We start from the raw sequence: 20,584 nt of genomic DNA on the forward strand, positions 1-20,584 counted from the left end.
AAAGATGTCTCGTGATGTTCTCTTCCTGATCATCAATTTCAATCAATTTAACAGAATCCAGAAAAAACACACACAAATAATGAGGCGTTTTTCCTTCGAGATAAATACCGCCTTTATTTTTCTTAGGTACAAATTAAAATCCCCACACAAGGATAACAAAAAGTCAGTAACACTACTAGACCTGCACTCCTCTTGATAAATTATAACCTTTAACAATTCCATAACAATAGGGAGGTCTTGTCTGCAGACAATCCCTGATTTTTTTTTATACTCTGTTTTGAGTAATCCAATCAGAAGAATTTATACACCCTGAGCCCTGAGGAAAGTTTCTCAAATAACATTTACTCATAAAAGGTTTTACTCCTGCCTGAAAGATAACTGTATATTGAACAACTAGTCTGATGGAAATTGCACAAAGGCAGACTAATTAAGTGGGTTTTGTTTACTAGAATACAACAGATTTACTTGAACAAACCACTCAACTGGCCACAGCATCACCAACCCTATAACTTCAATGAAAAAGAGAATCACAAATAAGTGAAAAGAGTTTCCAATATGTGCATATTGTGCAATTCCTTAGCAGATTCTGGGCTCGACAATAACGGTAGCCCATTAGCCACAGACTAGTAGAAATTCAGTTTTGACTGGTGTTTTCGATTTCTACAAGCCAGTTTGGCTAGTAAACAAACTGAACTTGTCATAACATCTAAGTCGTCACTAGCCTCTTGGCTAGTAAGTTGAAAAGTTAGTGTCGAGCCCTGCAGGTTACTTCTATGTAGTACTTTCCCAAACTTGTGATCTTAAGTTATAAGAGTCTCTCTATAACTTTCTATATTCTATATTGAAATTTTCTATATTGAAATTTTCTATATTGAAATTTTCTATATTGAAATTTTCTATATTCAAATTTTCTATATTGAAATTTTCTATATTGAAATTTTCTATATTCAAATTTTCTATATTCAAATTTTCTATATTCAAATTCCCTTAAAAAGCTGACAGGTTTGTTTTCTTAGGCTTCTGAAAATATTCCAGCCTGCATGTTCTTCAGGTATTCACAGCGTGCTGGGAAATCATCCGCTGGCCTGTTATGAGGTGTCCAAACTGGCTCACCAACAAACAGCCGCATGACTTTGATGTAGTCCTGTAGAGAAAAAGAGAAACATTAGGACAAATGAGATATATATTTTGAAAATCCTGCACACCTTAGCATAAGTATCCACACATTCTCCATAGACTGTTCTCTATAAATTTTGTAAGACGCTGAGGAAACTTTGCTTAACAATCAAGAGCTTCTTAAGTCGGTGATAATTTCCATTATCTCTTTGTAACTTTTGCTTTTAATCCGTGTGTAGCGTTACAAGATAACGTACAAAAGCAAGGGAAATCGCAGAAACGCTTGCCTTACAATCACGATCACCATACTTTTGCTTTTAATCCGTGTGTAGCGTTACAAGATAACGTACAAAAGCAAGGGAAATCGCAGAAACGCTTGCATTACAATCACGATCACCATACTTTTGCTTTTAATCCGTGTGTAGCGTTACAAGATAACGTACAAAAGCAAGGGAAATCGCAGAAACTCTTGCATTACAATCACGATCACCATCGCCATCACGTTAAAAACCTATTTTGCAAACCAAAACAGCTACACGAAGGTAAAACTCTCCAAAAACCTCAAAGCACGTGCAATCCCCTTGAGATTGTCACGTGACACACAACGCAACGTAAAACCGGAAATTTATTAATTTTATTTATTTATAAACTTCGCTAGATTTAGCAGGAGAGATCTCACAGAACTAATATTCAAGTAATGAGACTCCTAAACACTCCACCCATCCCACCCCAGGGGAGGACATCCATCACACACTAATCTCGTGTGTGGGAATTAACGTCTCCTACCCCTAACCCCGCAGGAGACGGGACCTCCATTTATTCGCCCCTATCCGAGAAGACTGGAATTTCTAACCATTTCTTGATGTTATAGAAAGGTAGAAAATTCTTCCCAATTATTTTAAGACCCTGAGTGTTGGTCCGGCCGGGGCTCGAACCCTCGACCTCCCGCACAACAGTCCAGCGCTCTATTCACTGAGCTAACCGGGAGGCAAAATGAAACGGTAGCCACGCTCCTGACCTTAATATGTGTGATACTGTATGAAGAAATTAGATTTTAGTCATCCTCAAGGGCCAAAGAATGAACGCTCATCAGTGTTTGTGAATTTGCTCTGTTCTCCTGTCTAACAGACTCCCTGTTTATTTGGAAGTGAACTAAACACATTGTCTATTCAAGTGGAACTAAATTACCAATGCACACCTGCTTTGCTTTGTTAAGGAGTCCCCTGGTACCCATTGAGGTACAATGGGAATTTAAAATTACTCTCCTTCCCGTGGTTTTAATTAGAAATATAACATGTGCATGATCTTGACTATATGGCAAGCATGGTATGTTGCAGAGAAACCCTAACCCCTTGGGGGGGGGGGGGGAGGGAACCAGGGGCGTGCACCTCTAAAAAATGTGAGATTTTAAGCTCTCTAAGACAAGATTTCTAGCAATCTAGGAAATATTTGAGTGACACTTTTAGCCAGACATGGATGTTACAAAATAACCAGTTCAAAAATACTTCATTTCTGTAGTTGGTGACAATTCACAAAAGTCAGTGCTAAATGGACTGTCCAGGCAGTGCTGCCAAAATGTTTACACCATTAACAGTTCAAAAACATGTATATTCTATATTTGATGACAATTTGCAAAATAAGCCGGCGAAAAATCGTCTGACCAGGCAGCACTGCCAACAGACCCCTAATGACAACACCGCCTGCCAACAATTGGCAGTCCACCCCTTTAAATGGGTTCTCTACCAACTCATTTTTTCACATATGTACATTTTATAAATCAAACCAGATGCTGAACTTACTTTGTCATCCAAAGTGAAGCGATGATAAATTCCAGCTGGAAGAATTATCAAATCACCCTTTTCGACAAAGATGCGAATCCACTTGTCATCATAATTCCTGATGTCAAAGTAGCCACTGCCATCCAGAATAAATCTGATCTCCTCGTCAGTGTGAAGATGCTCTTCGAAAAATGACTTGATCTGCAAAAAATGCGCAAATTTGTCTATACACAATTTCTATGTAGAGAAAAACATGGAGAGTAATTTAAGTGTTTTGACAAAGAACACCACACAATGATGTAGCAGGGTCTTGATTGTGCCATGCCCGATTAAATGGCTCTACTAGGATGAAAACATGGCAAAAGAAAATGCTCACTTACTAAAAAAAGACACCTACTTTTTGCTCATAGTTGGGCAGCTTCTCTGGAGTGCAAGTAATGCAATCACTGTATGAATATCCTCTCTGCTCACGAAACTCTGCAAGTTTTCCTTCCTTCTCAAAATTATCAGCATCCAACTACAAGATAAAACAGTGATTGATGTTCCACTTTGTGGGAATAATGGAGCTACCGGTAATTGTAATTTAGATGACACTTTGCTGACCAGCAGTTGCAGGCTCATATAATGGAGAGCATGCAGTTCCAGGGTTTTCCATGGTAATTATTACTAAGGTGCTCTGTTTAGTGTATTATCTATTTTACTTATTTATTTAATATTTATATATTTGTTTATTCATTTAAATAGAATAAATGTTTGAAAAGAAAATTTGCCCTGAGCGGGATTTGAACCCACGTCCCCCTGTTACTAGTCAGGTGTGATGACCACTACACTATCAGGACAACCATGCTGGCAACACGGCAATCGAAGATGTTATTTACGTGATCAGAGAAGTGGTCTCCCAGGAAACTTAATTTTCAAGGTGACAGGGTAGGGGAAGCCTATAACCCCATATGAAACCCAACTAAGGATCTATTAAAGATACACTGCTCAGGGCAAATTTTCTTTTCAAACATTTATTCTATTTAAGTATGATTATTTGGGGTGTACAGGGTCAGGGTTTCCCTCTTATACAGAATTTGTTTATTTATTTATTCATTTATTTATTTGCAATATTTAGACAGGCTGGCCCTGTTCACCTAAAAGCTGGTTTAAATGGGGTTGTGTCTGTGTAAAAGCCAGACTAGGAAACTGGAGCTACATAATTTCCCCACAAAAGAACTCCACAATGTCCACTACTAACCACTACAGAGATGATGCACGAGATTGGGCTTGTGGTTTGTCATCCTTATCTGAGAAGCCAAGAATGTACAACCATTTGCAGATGTCACAGCAAGGGAAGCACATTGTCCTCAGTTATATTAAGACCCTAACTATTAGTCTAGTCTGAAACTTGAACCTGCCACCTCTCGCACAGCAATCCAGCACTAAATTTCATACCTTCCAGTACAATACTCCACAGTTCTTCAGATCTTTAAGTGAGACAGGTTGTGGAGGATCCAGTTGATGCGGCAGTCTCTGATCCGCATTAGAGGAATCCATAAACCAAGCTTGCACCATTCTGTAACAATCTTTATTACACGACTCGGGCAGTCAGAGGGCCAATAACTAAAATCAACCAATCAAAATGCTCTATTGCCGGTCAATATTCTCTCACTATTGGACTGGACACTGTCCTGAATGGTCCCGAATGATACCGCACTTGTGTCCCTTTGAACTTCAGTCGTATAATAAATCTCTTATTAACAAAGCTTGCTCGGGACGGTACTGGAAGAATATCGGCACTCGGTCTTTTTTGTACGGACCGAGCTGTGCAGCTCGGTCTGTACTGTCAAGACCTCAGGCCGATATTCTCCCAGTACAGCCCTTGCGCTTGGTTAATAAGATATATGTTTTGATAAAATTAAAGTGAGACCTGTATTATGTAGGCAGACCCATGATAAACTGACACACTATTTTTTAACAGAAACTAGCCTGACATTTGTATTTCAACTGATTAGCTTTCTCTTTGACCTGTTAAAAACTCCTTTGTGTGACTGGCTCAGTTAAAACCTTTAACACGATTATCACTACTATTATTTATTTTTATTTGCTCATTTATTTATTTATTTAATTGTTGCATGTCTGTGTGTGTATGTGTGTGTGTCTGTGTGTGTCTGTCTGTCTGTATGTGTCTGTGTCTATGTGTGTGTCTGTCTGTATATGTGTGTGTGTCTGTCTGTCTGTATGTGTGTCTGTGTGTATGTCTGTCTGTGTGTGTGTGTGTGTGTGTCTGTGTGTGTGTGTGTGTGCAAGAGAGCCTATACAGTGTCTGTTTAGGTAGCCCGGCCTAGAATAGCTTTGCTAACTGCGGGCTACAGAGGCCTTTATTTCTTTAATTTTAAATAAAATCAAGTCTATGTTGTTGTTGTTCTTGTTGACATCCTGATATCCCTGTGTCAATAATGACGATAATAATTTATAGTGACAATGAAGAAGAAGAAGAAGATACTTTTATTTAGCTAGGGTAACTCCTACAGTTACAAACACTGATGTCCTTAGAGGCCCTAGATAAAAGAAAATATAAAAATACTCAAAACTAATCCAACTAAGCTAATAGGGAAAAAATCCTAAAAGAGGTTAAAATTTAATAAAATTTATTATGATGCATATCAAGCGAGAGTGCAGTCTCTATATCAAGATGCTCTGATCAATGCACTTTAGAACACCTTGCAGGGGACTTTAGCCAGAATGAATTGAGCATTTCACAATTTTGAGAGGAAGTTTCACAGGTAAATTATAGGTTTCATGGCAAATTAAAATGATTCTAGGAAATTGCTTCACCAACGGACACGGCATAAAAATTGGTAGTTTATGTTGTTTCTATTGAGTCAACACCTGAATTTCATTGCAGTTTCACCTGTTTCAGTTGTCCTAAATCATCCCACAGAATACACAGACAAAACAACTTACATATAAGAACACATATTTTGACCCTAATAAATGTAGCTCCTACAAGTTACTAGGTGGAGGCATGGTGGCCTCATGGTTAGTGCGCTCGACTATGGATCAAGTGGTCTGGGTTCGAGCCCCGGCCGGGACATTGTGTTGTGTTCTTAGGCAAGACACTTTACTCTCACAGTGCCTCTCTCTACCCAGGTGTTTAAATGAGTAACGGCAATTTAATGCTGGGGGTAACCCTGCAATGGACTGGCATCCCATCCAGGGGGGAGTAGAAATACTCCTAGTCGCTTCATGCTACAGAAACCGGAGTTAAGCACCGGCCTAATGGGCTACTAGGCTTGTATAGAGACTTTACCTACAAGTTACTAACACGTAACTTCTCCATACCATATCTATACATTATCCAGCAAACTGGTAATGAGAATACTTTAGGGCTGTGGTCCAGCAGCACCCAGTGGCAACTAGCACCTTACTTTTGCTTTTGGGCGACTCAGGAATCTTAGTTTTTCATGAAAAAAGCATATACTGGGCACCCTGGACTACTAACTATGCTTATACTTAAACATGTCGGGAAGAATTTGTTACCTTAATTGAACACCAAATTCTTCTAACTAAATTACAAGGAAATGTGCAGAGGCTAGTAGGGAAAATTTATAATCAGACCTTACGAGTTAAAGGATTCGAAGGCTGGTCAAAACAATCCTCGCATATATGTGTGTCTTTCCTGAGAATTCAGACTCGTTTATCAAATCATGCTAAGTTGAATTAATTTTGTATGTTTGCATCTTTTAAAAGGAGTCCAAATTAATAAAAGCGTATCGATTTACATAGGACATGAATGATAAACAAAGCGGTAGTCTGGAAAAGCCGGAGTCCGGAATTCCGCCGGAATATTTCAACGTCTGTTTTTTTAATTAAAAAAGATTCCGATGATTTTCCAAAGAGTGTATGAGCTCCGAATGTACTCTGATGATCAACACAAAGATTATTCAATGGTTTCCAAAGTTACCCAGAGAGCCCTAAATGTTTGAAGGCTTGTTTTTTCAATTCTTCTTTTTTCTTTTTTCAAGATTTTTCCGAAGAGTGTACGAGCTCCAAATATATACTCAGAGGATTAATTGAAAGCTATCCGAGGGTCTCTGAAGTTACCTGGAGATCCTTGAGGAACAATCGAACCCCCGGCTTCATTTGTTTTTTATCGCCTTTTTTTATTTCATCTTTTGTTTATTTTTAATTATTTACTTAACTATTTTTTAACAGCCGTGAAACTAAATAATAAATAGCAAATCATTCGTCAAATTATAGGTTAACATGGCCAGCGTCCCTTTAATTGAGATCTTGATTATTCATTAAAAGGGTACAAAGAAAATATAGCAATGCCTTAGTCAGTCTGCCGTTTACACAATTTCAAGTCCGGGAAAGCACTGCTTAACGAAAGCGATAAGCTCTTCTGTTACAGACAGGCCTCCCTCATTCCTCCTTAACAGACCTTGCACATGGGTTTTCCAGCTTACCTTTCAAAAGAGCGTACGAGCTCCAAATATACTCGAAGATTAACCAAAGATTATCTGAAAGTTTTCGAAGTTACCCGAAGATCCCTGAATTTTTCGAGGCCTGTTTGTAATTTAAAACAACTCCGAAGATTTTCTGAGTAGTGTACGAGCTGTGCATATACTCCGAAGTTACTCGAGGATCCGGCCTGATGAACAATCGAACCCCCATGAACATGGTCGAACACCTATGAGGAATTAAGAAAATGCTGAAGAATCTATTTTTATGTTAGTTACACGGAATTTTTGATGGTGAATTTTGTCTTAGCCAAGTGAAAAGTGCATGGATATTGGGTAAATTCAAATTAGTTTGTTTCTGGTTGGACAGTTAACCACCCCGATATCCCACTCGTTTTTCCTCGTCCAAAGAACAAACAAAGATAAAAAATGCAGGCCTTCTGAAGACTTGGCATGCAGTAAAATACGTTAGTGATGCCATTGTCTAAAAATTGGTCGCAAAATTATTTTTTTGAGTTAAACTTGAATTAATAACTTGAATTTTGAATAAAAATATCAGATCTACAGCCACAGCATCAGGCTTTTGCCCTGACCAGCAAGGTTTCTCACGTGGCCACAGCAATGGGAGGGGCTGGTCAAAATCATCCTTTTGGATACCCAGGGCTGTTACCACTGTCATTTAAGACATCTATGTTTAGCCAAAGGCTGTCGCTGGCGATTCTTCTACGCAGCAGCATTCGTTTAGCGGTATGCGTCCACTCCAACCATCCGTGCCCCAAAGTTTTCCTTTACTGCTGAAACCCATCATTCCTGAATCTTCTAATCCTTTCTTTTAAATGAAGCTAAAAGGAAACATCTCAAAATGTAACGGATGTGAAGGAAGCTTTCAAAAAGACTCTCAACCTGTTGATAGCATGGCAGTCATTGGATGTTTAGAGGTGGACTGGTATCCAAATCTGTACTTAAATGGCACAAAATGTTGGTTAGGAAGACCACAAAGAGGATACTACCATATCAACATAGCAGGTCTGCGCACACATTGTCCCTACTTCCATACAGGCCACTTGAAAAGTCTGTTCAGGAGAACTCAGGGAGGCCTGTCTCTAACGGAAGAGCTTATCGCTTTCGCTAAGCAGTGCTTTCCCGGAATTGTAATTCAATAAATGGCAGACTGACTAAGGCATTGCTATATTTTCTTTGTACCCTTTCAATGAATAATCAAGATCTCGATTAAAGGGATGCTGACCATGTTAACCTATAATTTGACAAATGATTTGCTGTTTATTATTTGGTTTAACGGCTGTTAAAAAATAAGTAAGTTAATAATTAAAAATAAACAAAAGATGAAATAAAAAAGGTGATAAGAAACAAATGAAGCCGAGGGTTCGATTGTTCCTCAAGGATCTCCGGGTAACTTACGAGACCCTCAGATAGCTTTTGGCTAATCCTTGGAGTATATATTTGGAGCTTGTACACTCTTTGGAAAAATCTTGAAAAAAGAAAAAAGAAGAGTTGAAAAAACAAGCCTTCAAAAATTTAGGGCTCTCTGGGTAACCTTTGAAACCATCGAATAATCTTCATGTTAATCATCGGAGTATATTTGGAGCTCGTACACTCTTTGGAAAATCACCGCAGTCGTTTTGAATTAAAAAAACAGACGTTGAAATATTCCGGCGGAATTCCGGCGGAATTCCGGCAGAATTCCAGATTCCAGCTTTTCCAGACTACCTAAACAAAGCTTAGTGCCTCAAAACGTGGTAGTCTGGAAAAGCCAGAATCCAGAATTCTGCTGGAATATTTCAATGTCTGTATTTTTTAATTCAAAACGACTCCAGTGCTTTCCAGGGATTGAAATTGTGTAAATGGCAGACTGACCCTCGGATAGTTTTCGGTTAATCCTTGGAGTATATATTCGGAGCTCGTACACTGTTACCTTTGCGGCTCATATTATTAAAAAACGTGCCTTGAGCATGTGAAAGAACTGTTTCACCCTGACTGGGAATACATCAACTCATACCAGGACTACATCATATGTAACAAGCGACTTCAAAATCTAAATGCATGTGAGAAAAAGTCATGTGATATTACGTAATGAAACAACAGGAAATGAAATTAATGAAACGGAATTAAAATGGTAGCCATATACTCTCTTCGGAAAAACCTTGAAAAAAGAAAAAAAAAAAGAATTGGAAAAACAAGCCTTCAAAAATTCAGGGCTCACTGGGTAACTTCGGAAACCATCGAATAATCTTCATGTTAATCATCAGAGCATATTTGGAGCTCGTACGCTCTTCGGAAAATCATCGGAGTCGTTTCGAATTAAAAAAACAGACTTTGAAATATTCCGGCTAAATTCCGGCAGAATTCTGGATTTCGGCTTTTCCAGACCATCCTCGAAACGTGATCAGGACTGAAAATTGTTAAATCTCATAAATGCTGTCTCAATAAATAAAAATAACATACAATAACTATCGGATCTAGGTTTTAAAAGTTCTCAAAGATCGAGCTTGAGGTAATCCAAACTTCCTCCATTTGTATACACAGACAAGGTCACTGTGTTTACACAGTAACTATGATTTTGCCCTTTTGCAACCATAGCGAACCTGATTTGATTCTGTCCTCGTGTACCGGTTCATAAGAGCCGATTCAAAAGACCGAACAATACCCAACAGCTAACCAATGACTCCTAAACAAAGAAAGAACAATAGTAATTCCCTTGTGAACCAGCACACCAAGACAGAACCCATGATTTCTTCAAGAAAAAAATCAAACAAATAAATTCAAGGTGAGGAAACTTATGAAAAAACAGTATCGCGGTTTAAATTTCCGAAATAATTCTTTAAACCTAAAATACATGCACGTTAATTCACAGTGCATTCTGAATGGAATCGATGAAATGATTGCGTCACAACCAATTCACTAGAACATGACATCAGAAACTACAAAACCTTTAAAGTAACACAAAAGGTTAAAATAGCCACAAACAAACACTTTAAAATCCAAAAATGTACTTACGATGTTTGCTTCCGTTTCAGTAAAAACGAGTAAGTTATGCCGTCTTCTGGCTACCACGTTGTTACCACGTTGTTACCACGTTGACAATCTTGGTTCCCAAGCTCCCTCTCTCTGACAAACGTCTTTAGTCACGCGTCATTTGGTCACGCGTCATTTGGTCTCGCGTTTTCTTTATCAGCGCAGAGGGACACCACATAAGCCGATGGGCTTCTTGCGATTTTTCAGTTTATCGAGCAGCTCATATTGTTGGAAGAAAAGGCAATGAAAATTAACATTGAACATTTGAATGCCGCTATGTTTTCCTGAAATGTTGTCCTGTGTACATCTTGAGACTAATTTAAATGTCTTATTTTCCTTCTACTTCCACATCTCACAAAATGGTAAGAATCACAGCCTTGTAGTTTCAAGCCTTCCTTATGTGGATCACCCTTCCTTCCTGGCCAATAAAAGCCAAAGATCGCTCGAGACTCCCGCCAAGATTTTCTACTCAGTTTCAAATTCTTTTGCGGTCTCGTCACGCAATGCCAGTGAGATGACGCGTTGCGTGACGAGTCTTGGCACGCAATGCGTTTAAGTCAGCGAAGGAAGAACAAACAGCGAGGTAAGTTAAATATTTTGTTTTTGTCTTTTTCTTCTCTTACACCACGCCTTCAGCTTCAAGTTCGAGCCAGCCGATTTCTCGGATTCCGTCTTCGATCCTCCACCCTGGGAAACAGAGAATTTTTTGCGAGGACAACTTTTTGATTTTTACGCGATAAGAAAAGGAACACCTTGCTACAATACAGTAAAAGCTGATTTTCACGGCCACCCCGAACGAGAATCATAACAGATGGAATTAAAAAAACACATTGTGAATTGTGATCAAGATAACAGATGCCGACGACCCCCAAAGTCGAGAGCACCAAGGTTTTGGTTCTCTTATCAGTATAATTATGTTCCCGTCTGATTCAGGCGTCTGCGGCAACAAGACAACTAGATTGCAGGAAACGAAAAAAACTCGTTGGTAACCAACAAAATGCCCGCAAGCTGAACAGAAAAAAAAGCTCAGTTGAATGAATCAGCTTATGTTTCCTGCCAAACGGCTTCAAAATAAAGGAAAAACTGCTCGAGGAAAAAATGACTGAAAGGATAAACAACTATTAAGACTATCAGTAAGTCCTAAAACTCCTTGTGGAGATCAATTTAGCTGGAGAAGAATGAGATCTTATCTTATTTTTCACAATCATGCAAGCAAAACCGAAAAAAAAAATACCCTTTTGTTGTGTTTCCTTTCCGGAAAAGCAAACAGATAAGAACTATTCATTGCTTTGAATGTTTACGTAAAATACGCGAAATCTGTTTAGAACAACACACAAGATTCTTTATTACTAGAGCTGTGTATTTTCTTAGTTTCATTCCGCATCTCAGGTTGCATGTAGAAAGATATTAAATATATCCGTATTATATGAAGAATATGTCAAATAGCGTGGTATCTTACAAATATTGCCAAAATCGCATGGTATTTTATTCTGCCCGTCCCATGTAAACTTGTCAATCAATCTAACTGTTAACCACATTAACCGCTTTTCTCAGTTTACAAATATCCCATACCGCCTCTCACCGCATAGTGTCAAAAAATTAATAGTGTCTTGTTGTTCGATTTTGTTCGGATTGGAAGACAGTGCACGTTTCTTTCAGCGAAGTTCAAGAGTATTCGACACATGCCAAGCGATCGAGGAATTAGGGAGAGAGAATCATTTTAAGGGGAGATTTCCACTCACGTTTTCTATCATTGTTCAAGAATATTGATGTCAACAGACAAGTTGCCGAGAAATGTCGGAGTTATGGGTCATGTTAGGTAGGTGAATTTGTTTTGTAGAGTGTGAGTAGTTCTACTTCGAGCGGCACCCACTCAAAACATAATTACCATTTCATCATGGTGTCTTCTTTGGGTTTTCAGGTTTATTATTCTGTTATAAAAGTGTACCTCAGGGTTTCGCAACTGGGTTCTCAGATTCTTCGCAAAGCAAGAATACTTCGAGTGTCCTACTCAACACCTTCGTCAAAGTGGAGACTTATGACAAAGAGTTTTCTTCATTCTTTACTGTATCAAAATGTACTACAACAACCGTGCCCTCGAAAATGAAGGAACAATCGACGATTCCTTCATCGCACAACAGTGAAGCTAACGGACTTTTGTCACCTGAAACGACTCTACCAATCTTGCCTTCGTTATCAAGGGTTGTTGTCGCTCTATCAGGGACAAATTTACCCACAAACGGCACAATGTCTAAAAACGTTTCACCGGAGAGCCGTGCGAGGAGAATTTCCTCGTTTAACATCCTAACTGGATTTCCCAGTGTTAGTGATTTTGTATTAGTATCATCAAAGCCTGCTGTTACCATTCCAGAAATTGCTACAACCATATATCAAGTAATTTTTCCGCCTTCTACGTCTGAAGGGAAGAAATATTTGTCTCCTTCTCAAATGGGGGATTATTCCAATGCAGATAACCCCTCGGCTTTATCGGATTTACAAAGTAAAACAGTCATCGATCAAAACACTCACTTTTCAAGCGAGAATTCTATTTTGGGACGTGATAACAATGGTCACACCTCTGTCGGCGGAAGCAGATTGTTCACAAAAGGACCGCTTTCGTTGACACAGCATAATACTAGATCTTCCGTTTTTCTAAGCTCATTGAGAGTGGATATCGAACCCACAGAATCACACATCACTAAAAGTGTTCCAATTCCTTTCTATTCCGTGAAAGCTAGTGCTTTGTTGACTCACGCAACGAGAACATGTGACACCGGTATGAGAACCACATTCGTGAGAAGTTTCTCGTCTTTTTCCGGAATCCCAAAGGTTACTGGGAATAAATCGCCTCTGGTAACTTCATCGTCATCCGGCACAGCTCACATGGATGCCAGTTCTGTGGTGCATTCTCCAGTTAAAAAAGAGATTCCTTCCTTTACTTTAAAAGTAAAACCTTCTGTTTTGAGCAGAACAAGAAACCTAACTCCACACACATTAAATGCTGCGTTGACCATTTCGGAAACTCCGTCACTGAAACAGCCTGCCGCTAGCGACGCAAACAGCATGGCTTCTTTAATCGACGAAAGTGAATCCGCACAGCCATTGAAGAGCCGTTACTCTAGGGAGTTGTCAAGCCAAGTTCCTTCTACAATTGTGCACGGTCTACGAAGTAATTCTTTAAATTCCTCAGCTAAAGACATTCCTTCTATTCCTTTCCACGAAACTGTCATTTCCGTTCTACAAGTACCGGCAACCACTTCCCAAGACTCATTTTCACTTTCCTTAGTAACAGACATTTTTGTGCTATGGGAAAGAAGAAGTCCTTCCCCTACCACAGTTGGCCTCTTACGCACTTCCGTTTCTACAAGTTCTTCAAGGACAGCACAGAAAATCCAGTTCTCAAGTCAGAGGTCAACAAAACGTTTCACACCTCCATTATCGACTGCCCAGAGCAGTTCGATACTGCCTTTCAAGAGACATTTGGCAACCACAGTTAGCCTCAACGAGGGTGATATGTCCAGCAGTACCTCAACAACTGTACACCAAATCCGTTACTCTTCTGAGAGGCTCGCTTTTCAAAGCACAGATATAAGACTTTTGAACAGTAGATCAGAGATCATAGATCAGAACCTCTCCCCGTCTTTGCAACTATCGGCAAAGCTAAGTGACACAGTTCTAGATCTGCAAACCTCAAACCCTTCGGTCACGGCGAGAATCTCAAGGTTACCAAAGACAAACGATCCTTCTACCACTCCTATTTACAGCCAGGGACGACTCTCTGTAAATACCTCAAGGGTTGAAGATGGAATCTCCTCTACTTCCCCTTGGAATGCTGTCATGTCAACTAGACAGCTTACACCTTCGTCTCCCGACTTTAGATACCACCCCCGGGAATCCCTCAGGCAAACTTCCAGTTTTGCTGGTATGAGCAACTCCAGCACTCAGATGTTAAATTCAACGATTTCCACCGAAAATCGACATGAACCTGTTTTCTCCTCCCTTGTGAGAAGATCTACGTCGAACAGTGTGATTACGTCGTCATCTCCTGTTTTCAGGAGCCCTTCCCAAATGTCACAACAAAAAAATCCCATTTTGAGGGGTGTGAGCCTTACTACACGCCAGATCTTGCTCACAACGATAAGTAACAAAAGTGGACATCACACAATCTTATCATCCTCTTCTGTGAACAGATTCACATCGACAAGAAAAGTTATGCCATCGTCTTCCAGCTTGGAAATTCCCTCAAAATCTCACGGGAAAAGTTCTCTTTTTGCTGGTGTAAGCCATCCCACCCCTCAGATAATAGTTTCGAAGATTTCCTCCGAAAATGGACAGAAAGTTCTTTCTTCTTCTTCTTCCACTTTGAGCCGATTTGCGTCGACATCGTTTGCATCATTTCCTGGCACGAAAGGCCCTTCTCAAGAGTCTCACAGGAGAAGTTCTGTTCACCAACTTGCTAGTAGCTCCACTATCGTCCACACTCAGATTTCAGCCAATGCGTCATGGACTGGGAGTGGAATGCTTTTTTCTTCAAAAATTTCAGCGTCCTCTATAGAAAGTGCCTTGCCTGAAACCTCCCACGCGAAGAGCTTCTCCCAATTATCAGACATACGCCGTTCCGCTACATCCAAAGATCAGAACAGCATCTTATTCTCCAAGTTCACAGTGGCAACATACATCGATAAAAGCAAGTTGCAGACTTCCCCATCAACGGTGTCAACTACCTTATTAGAAACAGAAATACCCTTTGGAACGATTGTGAGTATCTTCGTTTGTGTTTTGTAAGTAGCAGTGCTTGTAGTAACAGGGTGAAAATAGGGGGGAGGAGGACGGGGGTTGAGTGGGTAAAATGCGAGATCTATCCCCGCCCTTTTTACGTTCAGTTAGTCACTTAAGACTTTGAGTAAATACGATAGCACACTGACACATCGAGCTTTCCTTTGAAGTGGTACCTTTTTTAGACTGGGAACAATGCGAAAATCCGTTAAAAAAAACCTTCAGGTATGAACGAAAGCTAACATCTAATAAGCACACATGTAACTCCACGGACCCGTTTATTAAAACACCCGTTACTTTAACTGGAAGAAAATCTGAGTTTCGTTTGCTGTATTACATTCAAGATTGAGATATTGACAGTTGAGAAATTCAAATCGCATAAACATCGGAAGTTGACAAAAAAAGGAATTTTTTTTTCTCACCGGTACCTGCACTATTTGATAAGCACATCACTATCCCGTGATATTTGACGATGGCAAAGCACGAATGAATTGTCACGCACGGAAATTGAAAACAAATAATCCGATTTTGTTTAAAGTATAAATCTGCTATAAGTAAAAGATTATGTTATTCGGTGAGTGACACAGGAGTACGCGGAGAAAGAGAACTTTGAGTGCTCCTTTGGGAGTCAAACGTACGACCTTTTGATTAGTACTTCGGACGCACTACCACTGAGCTGTGGGAGACTCGTGACACGCTGGGCTCGTGTCACGCTCGTGACACACTGGTCCATGCTGACCACTTTTTTTGCATACTGCGAGGATATAATATAATGCTTCTACGCAATGATGTTATCAATGAAGATGGTAAATTTTAAGCCTGGTGACTGTTAAGTAAAAGATGGGCTTATCCAGTGAGTGATACAGGCGTGATCGGAGAGAAAAAAAAAAAAAACAGCAACAACAAGAAAGGTTACTCACTTTTACTCGCCGTCTACTTAACCTTTTCATTCCCAAGATTTCATCAATAATTCTCCTTACAGTCTGCTTTACAATTCCTATAAAGTTAGTTTGGAGAATTTGGTATTAGATCAACTCATGACCCCTAATAGATATTTTTCTTTATTCTCATCACTTGTCGGCTTGATATTGTATCGTTATTGTAAGGAGAAATTCTATCTCGGTCACTGATGGAAGTGAAAGGGTCAACAATTAGACGGTGTGCTTGAGATTTCTATCTCATCACAACTGATGAACCATCCCGCATAGAAATCTAATTGTTGTAGTATTTATCTACTAGTCGTCTGTAAAACTTAGCAACGAAACAGGCTTATATATTTTTTTTATTTCGTATTGTTCGCAGCGACACGCTGTTAGGCTGTTAACTCTACCTTGTAACTTTTACGGAGTAGATAACGAGCAGGGTAAACAATCAGGTAGCAGTATTTGAGATAGGTAGCAATAGATTTATATTTAGTATTTTCTAGAATTATATTTGAAAATATCACTTCGAGACTAGGGCTTTCGATCGAGAGACAAACCCTCTAACTGGCAATTGAGATAGCCTCAAAACGGTAAAGTGGCTGAGCGCTGCCATCTTACCCGCCTCCATCCATTCTTCTTTCTACATGCAAACTGAATAAACTGTTCGGCAAGATTAACGCAGGATATCGTTAAGCCAATATCTACTTTCCTACAGTGATTTAAGCTTACTAAAGAGGCCGATCAGTGATCTTTGAAAAGCATATAAATACCCGGAAAGGCTCTGCAGATCTTGAATCCTTTGGCAATCTATTTGGCAAGATTTAGAAGCTTTCATCGTTTAAAGCGATTAGTGCTAATCCAGATCAGAATCAATTAAAGTTTTGCGATATTCCGAGGCGCTTTTTAGCGGTCTGAATTTAACAAAAAAAAATTAACAAAAAAAAAAAATTCATGTTGCCCTGTGTTTGTTCTGTAATGAATCAAAATGAAGGACAAAAAAATAAGTGGCACACAAAGCGCAAACGAGTGTGTCATTGTTGTTTTTAACCACATTATTAGGGACCTTAAGCAAATTACGACGGCGACAGCAACGAGGACGTGGCGAAACAAAAGATCTAATGGGCAGAACAATAGCTCAGCATGTGCGTTTATAAACTTTGTTAATTTCTGAGCCGTCCTCTGCAAAACAACAGTGTGGAATCAGTACAATTTGCGTCGTCTGTGAACGGAAACCGCGAGGGCAAATTATTGTAATTTCCATTTGGAAGTCAACACTGCTTATATACATTATGTTGAAGCTGAGGTGTAGCGCCGAAGAGACGGCAAACAAGTGAAGCCATTTCCGAAAAACTAAACATAGATGGACGTCTTCCTTCGCGTTGCCGTTCTGACCGTAGAAGCCTGGTACCTATCATGTCGTCTTTTGTAATCTATTACTCTACAGGTCCACGGAAACATGTAATGTATGTGTTTTATAAGATTGAAGAGCAAAGTGTTTTTAATTAATGTTTGCGTTTTCTCTATGCGTCTGTTTCCGATAGTTCATACGTAAGAACCAATTAAAATGCGTGTAGGATTCATTTCAAAGTAGCCTGCGGTGAGTGACAATCACGTGACAGTTATGCTGTCACGATGTCTTATAAGTCTTTCGAATTAATCTGTGACGAGTGACAATCACGTGAAAATCAAGCTGTTCCAATATCGTAGTTCGTGAAATCCGAGTAATAGGAGGGGAACTTTAATTCAACCAGACATTAAAAAGCATTTCGAGGTTGCTGATTTGGAATAGCTAGCAAAGTCGAATTAAGCAACTGTTGGAAGTGGAGTCAATTGGCTGACTATTTATCTTTGCTTATTGTATAATTTTTTTTTAAAAAAAAACTAGATCATTGCATAATTCAATTCAAGACTTTTTATTGGCTTAGCTATTATGGTATATCAGCCAATATACCATAATCTACAAATATGGTAAGCGTACGTGTCAGCTTAAGATTAAAAGGGCGTTAAAAATTTAATAATTTAATTCAACGTTTTTAATAAAACAATTATTCCACTCGCGCTTGTTGGATATGAGATGAGTATAGCCAACTCGGCGCTACGCGCCGCGTTGGCTATCTATCATCTCATATCCAACGCGCGCTCGCGGAATAATTGTTAAATATCTCATCGATCACCATGGTTTACGCAACTGTTATCTAAGAAGATAAGTTGGCAATGAGATTTTTTTTTTTAATCCAAATTGGATTAGGGGTTAAGACACACAGTTCTCCTCCAACGGTCCTCCATTCAGAGCATTCGTACCAGCCCGGTTGCTAACTGAGCTGACAACTAATGAATAACTTTTGATTTACGTCCATAGTTACACGGGCTTTCCAGGGGAAACGCTCGAGTTGAAATTCCGGCTGGGTGTTTCTTTGTTTTTTTTTTTTTTTTTTGTTCAGTCACAAATCGCAGTCAAGTCCTTAAAGTTTTGACTGACGAGCATATGGTAGGGTGAAATAGTGGAAGAAGAGGAGTTTTTTAGGTACAGAATCAGCATAGATACTGTGTATAATGCGCTCATAACGCGTGCAAAATATGCGCACAGCGTTTGCGGTAGACGCACACTAAAAGATGTCGAGCGTTTTCGGAACTGGTCGGTCCGTGATCCTTATGGGAAATCTCTCTCTGATAGAACATTTACGAGTGAACCTTTCATCGAGAAACATGCTATGTCAACTGAACTATCTAATGTTGATCGGGAGAAGTATCAACGCAAATTTCATCGTGTATGTAGACGTGATCGTGAACCAAGCAGAATGGACAAATGCAAATAAACAAAGTTTCTTTCCAAGAGAAAGCCCGAGGGAACACAAATATGCGTCTAGTTGAAAGAAAAATGAGCTGATATGACCCAACAGCCCCCCGAAGTGTTTGAAATTCTGATAATGCAGTATACATCTTTGTTTTGATTGTGTTTTGTAGGTTCTTATTCCAGGTGTAAGCTCAAAAAACCATGAGGCAACCGAAACAGACTCAGTGGTCCCAACTCGGACGAGGTCACCTACAGATACTTTAGTCACACTCCCTGGGAACATTTCCACAGAGCCTCCGACAGCTGTATCAAGTGATTTGGGTCAAATTAAGCTCCTTATCATAGTTGCCATCATTCCAAGTGTCCTCTTGTGTGCATTCTTCTGCGCCTTCCTTGTTTATCGACGCAGTCGAAAGCGCAGAAACAAGTCCGTGTACTCTATAAAACTAGAATATGCCGACGAGAACAGCGGTTTTCGAAAACGATGCGTAAACAGTCGGTTAGATTTGAGTCTAAAAGGAATTCACATAGACTTGGAATTTCCATACGACTGTGAACGTCGCGGAAGCTATGTGCGGGACAGTTATTCCCGCGGGTCTACCTTGAGCGAGACCCAGATGCGGGAATTGCAAATTCTATCTCAAGAATGCAAGGAAAATATGGAATGGATCAGCGAGGTGATTGCTAGAGAGATGGAGGCCTCTATTAGCGGTCGCAATCTGCCTTTAACCCGTAATAGTGTTTGCTCTGTGAAAGAGAAAGAGAATTATGAATCGAACGAAAAATTACGCAGTATTGTGCGAAGGGAGTCCTCTAAGAGAGGGAGAGAGATAGTGAAATGGAAGATTCCGGTAGTACAGCGGCGAGATTCGGAGGATTTTGATCAAAGGGACTCCATGTGCACAGATGACACGACATTAGAGTTGAAGGATGGGCAAAGATCACCACCGAGAAACTGTGGAGAAAATAAAAGAAAGGTTTGTTCAAAATCAAATCATGCTATGCAGGACCGCGCAGATGAGACCAACGAAGACAAAGGATTTCAAGTCCAGCTATCAAAGAAAACATTTGACAATAAGGTAACCCAAGAAACTGGTAAAAATGAGAAAGATATTGTGGAAAATACGCCATTAACATTTGATTTGAATGCTGAAAAGGATGATTCATCTCGAGAGAAACGTTCTTCGTGACCAAAGAGATTTGAAACACTGTAAATGACATCCACGTCCTCGTTAGAAGTAGTTAGAGGTTCACGTTAAAGTATCTCCATGGAAAACGCTTTTGAGTCCATTTGTCGATACAAATGGAGTGGACTAGCTCGATATCGCGAACCTATTCTTTTGACCATTCCGTCAGGTTAAATTCACTCTTCAAATGGTGTAAAATATACAAAGATATAGGTACTTTTCCCATAAAAAATGTCTAGCCGTGACGCGATGTACCAGATTACATCTACAAACGAAAAAAAAAATAAATACGTTCTGCAATTTCCGTTGCAATTCTATTACTTGTAATAAGCTGCTAATTTTGTCATCTTTATCTGTGAACATTGCTCCTCTACCTACAGGACTTAGGCACTTTAAGACTTTCGTTTCGTTGATGCCATCTAGTGGATGCAAACTAAACGATTTGACAACCTTTAATCACGACCAAACACTCATGTGTAGTCTCAGAGACAATCCAACTTTTCTCGATTTAACATTCTGCGGGTCAGAG

At 39.6% G+C, this 20,584-nt stretch overlaps 2 protein-coding genes across 4 annotated transcripts; one reads left to right on the forward strand and one right to left on the reverse strand.

Annotated features, from left to right (window-relative positions):
* Positions 1-87: 87 nt before the first annotated feature.
* Positions 88-10,510, reverse strand: LOC111344463 (acireductone dioxygenase). Of its 3 annotated transcripts, XM_088749089.1 has the most exons (6): positions 10,358-10,510; positions 4,332-4,499; positions 3,292-3,411; positions 2,916-3,095; positions 970-1,144; positions 88-834 (listed from the first exon to the last, which is right to left on the reverse strand). In XM_088749089.1, the coding sequence occupies exons 2-5, from the start codon at positions 4,449-4,451 to the stop codon at positions 1,013-1,015; spliced, it is 552 nt and encodes a 183-aa protein (XP_088605215.1). In that variant the 5' UTR covers positions 4,452-4,499; positions 10,358-10,510; the 3' UTR covers positions 88-834; positions 970-1,012. The 3 variants fall into 3 exon arrangements, with proteins under 3 accessions (XP_088605215.1, XP_088605213.1, XP_088605214.1); XM_088749087.1 differs by having other exon boundaries at positions 88-1,144; XM_088749088.1 differs by having other exon boundaries at positions 88-1,144; positions 10,354-10,421.
* A 1,404-nt stretch (positions 10,511-11,914) lies between these two features.
* LOC148737226 (uncharacterized) lies at positions 11,915-20,360 on the forward strand. Its single transcript, XM_088748968.1, has 3 exons — positions 11,915-12,194; positions 12,297-15,133; positions 19,039-20,360. Exons 1-3 carry the CDS (start codon positions 12,170-12,172, stop codon positions 20,056-20,058), a joined length of 3,882 nt encoding a protein of 1,293 aa, XP_088605094.1. The 5' UTR covers positions 11,915-12,169; the 3' UTR covers positions 20,059-20,360.
* The last annotated feature ends 224 nt before the right edge of the window (positions 20,361-20,584 follow it).

Source organism: Stylophora pistillata, chromosome 2 (assembly GCF_964205215.1).
Source record: "Stylophora pistillata chromosome 2, jaStyPist1.2, whole genome shotgun sequence".
Taxonomy (NCBI): Eukaryota; Metazoa; Cnidaria; class Anthozoa; order Scleractinia; family Pocilloporidae; genus Stylophora; species Stylophora pistillata.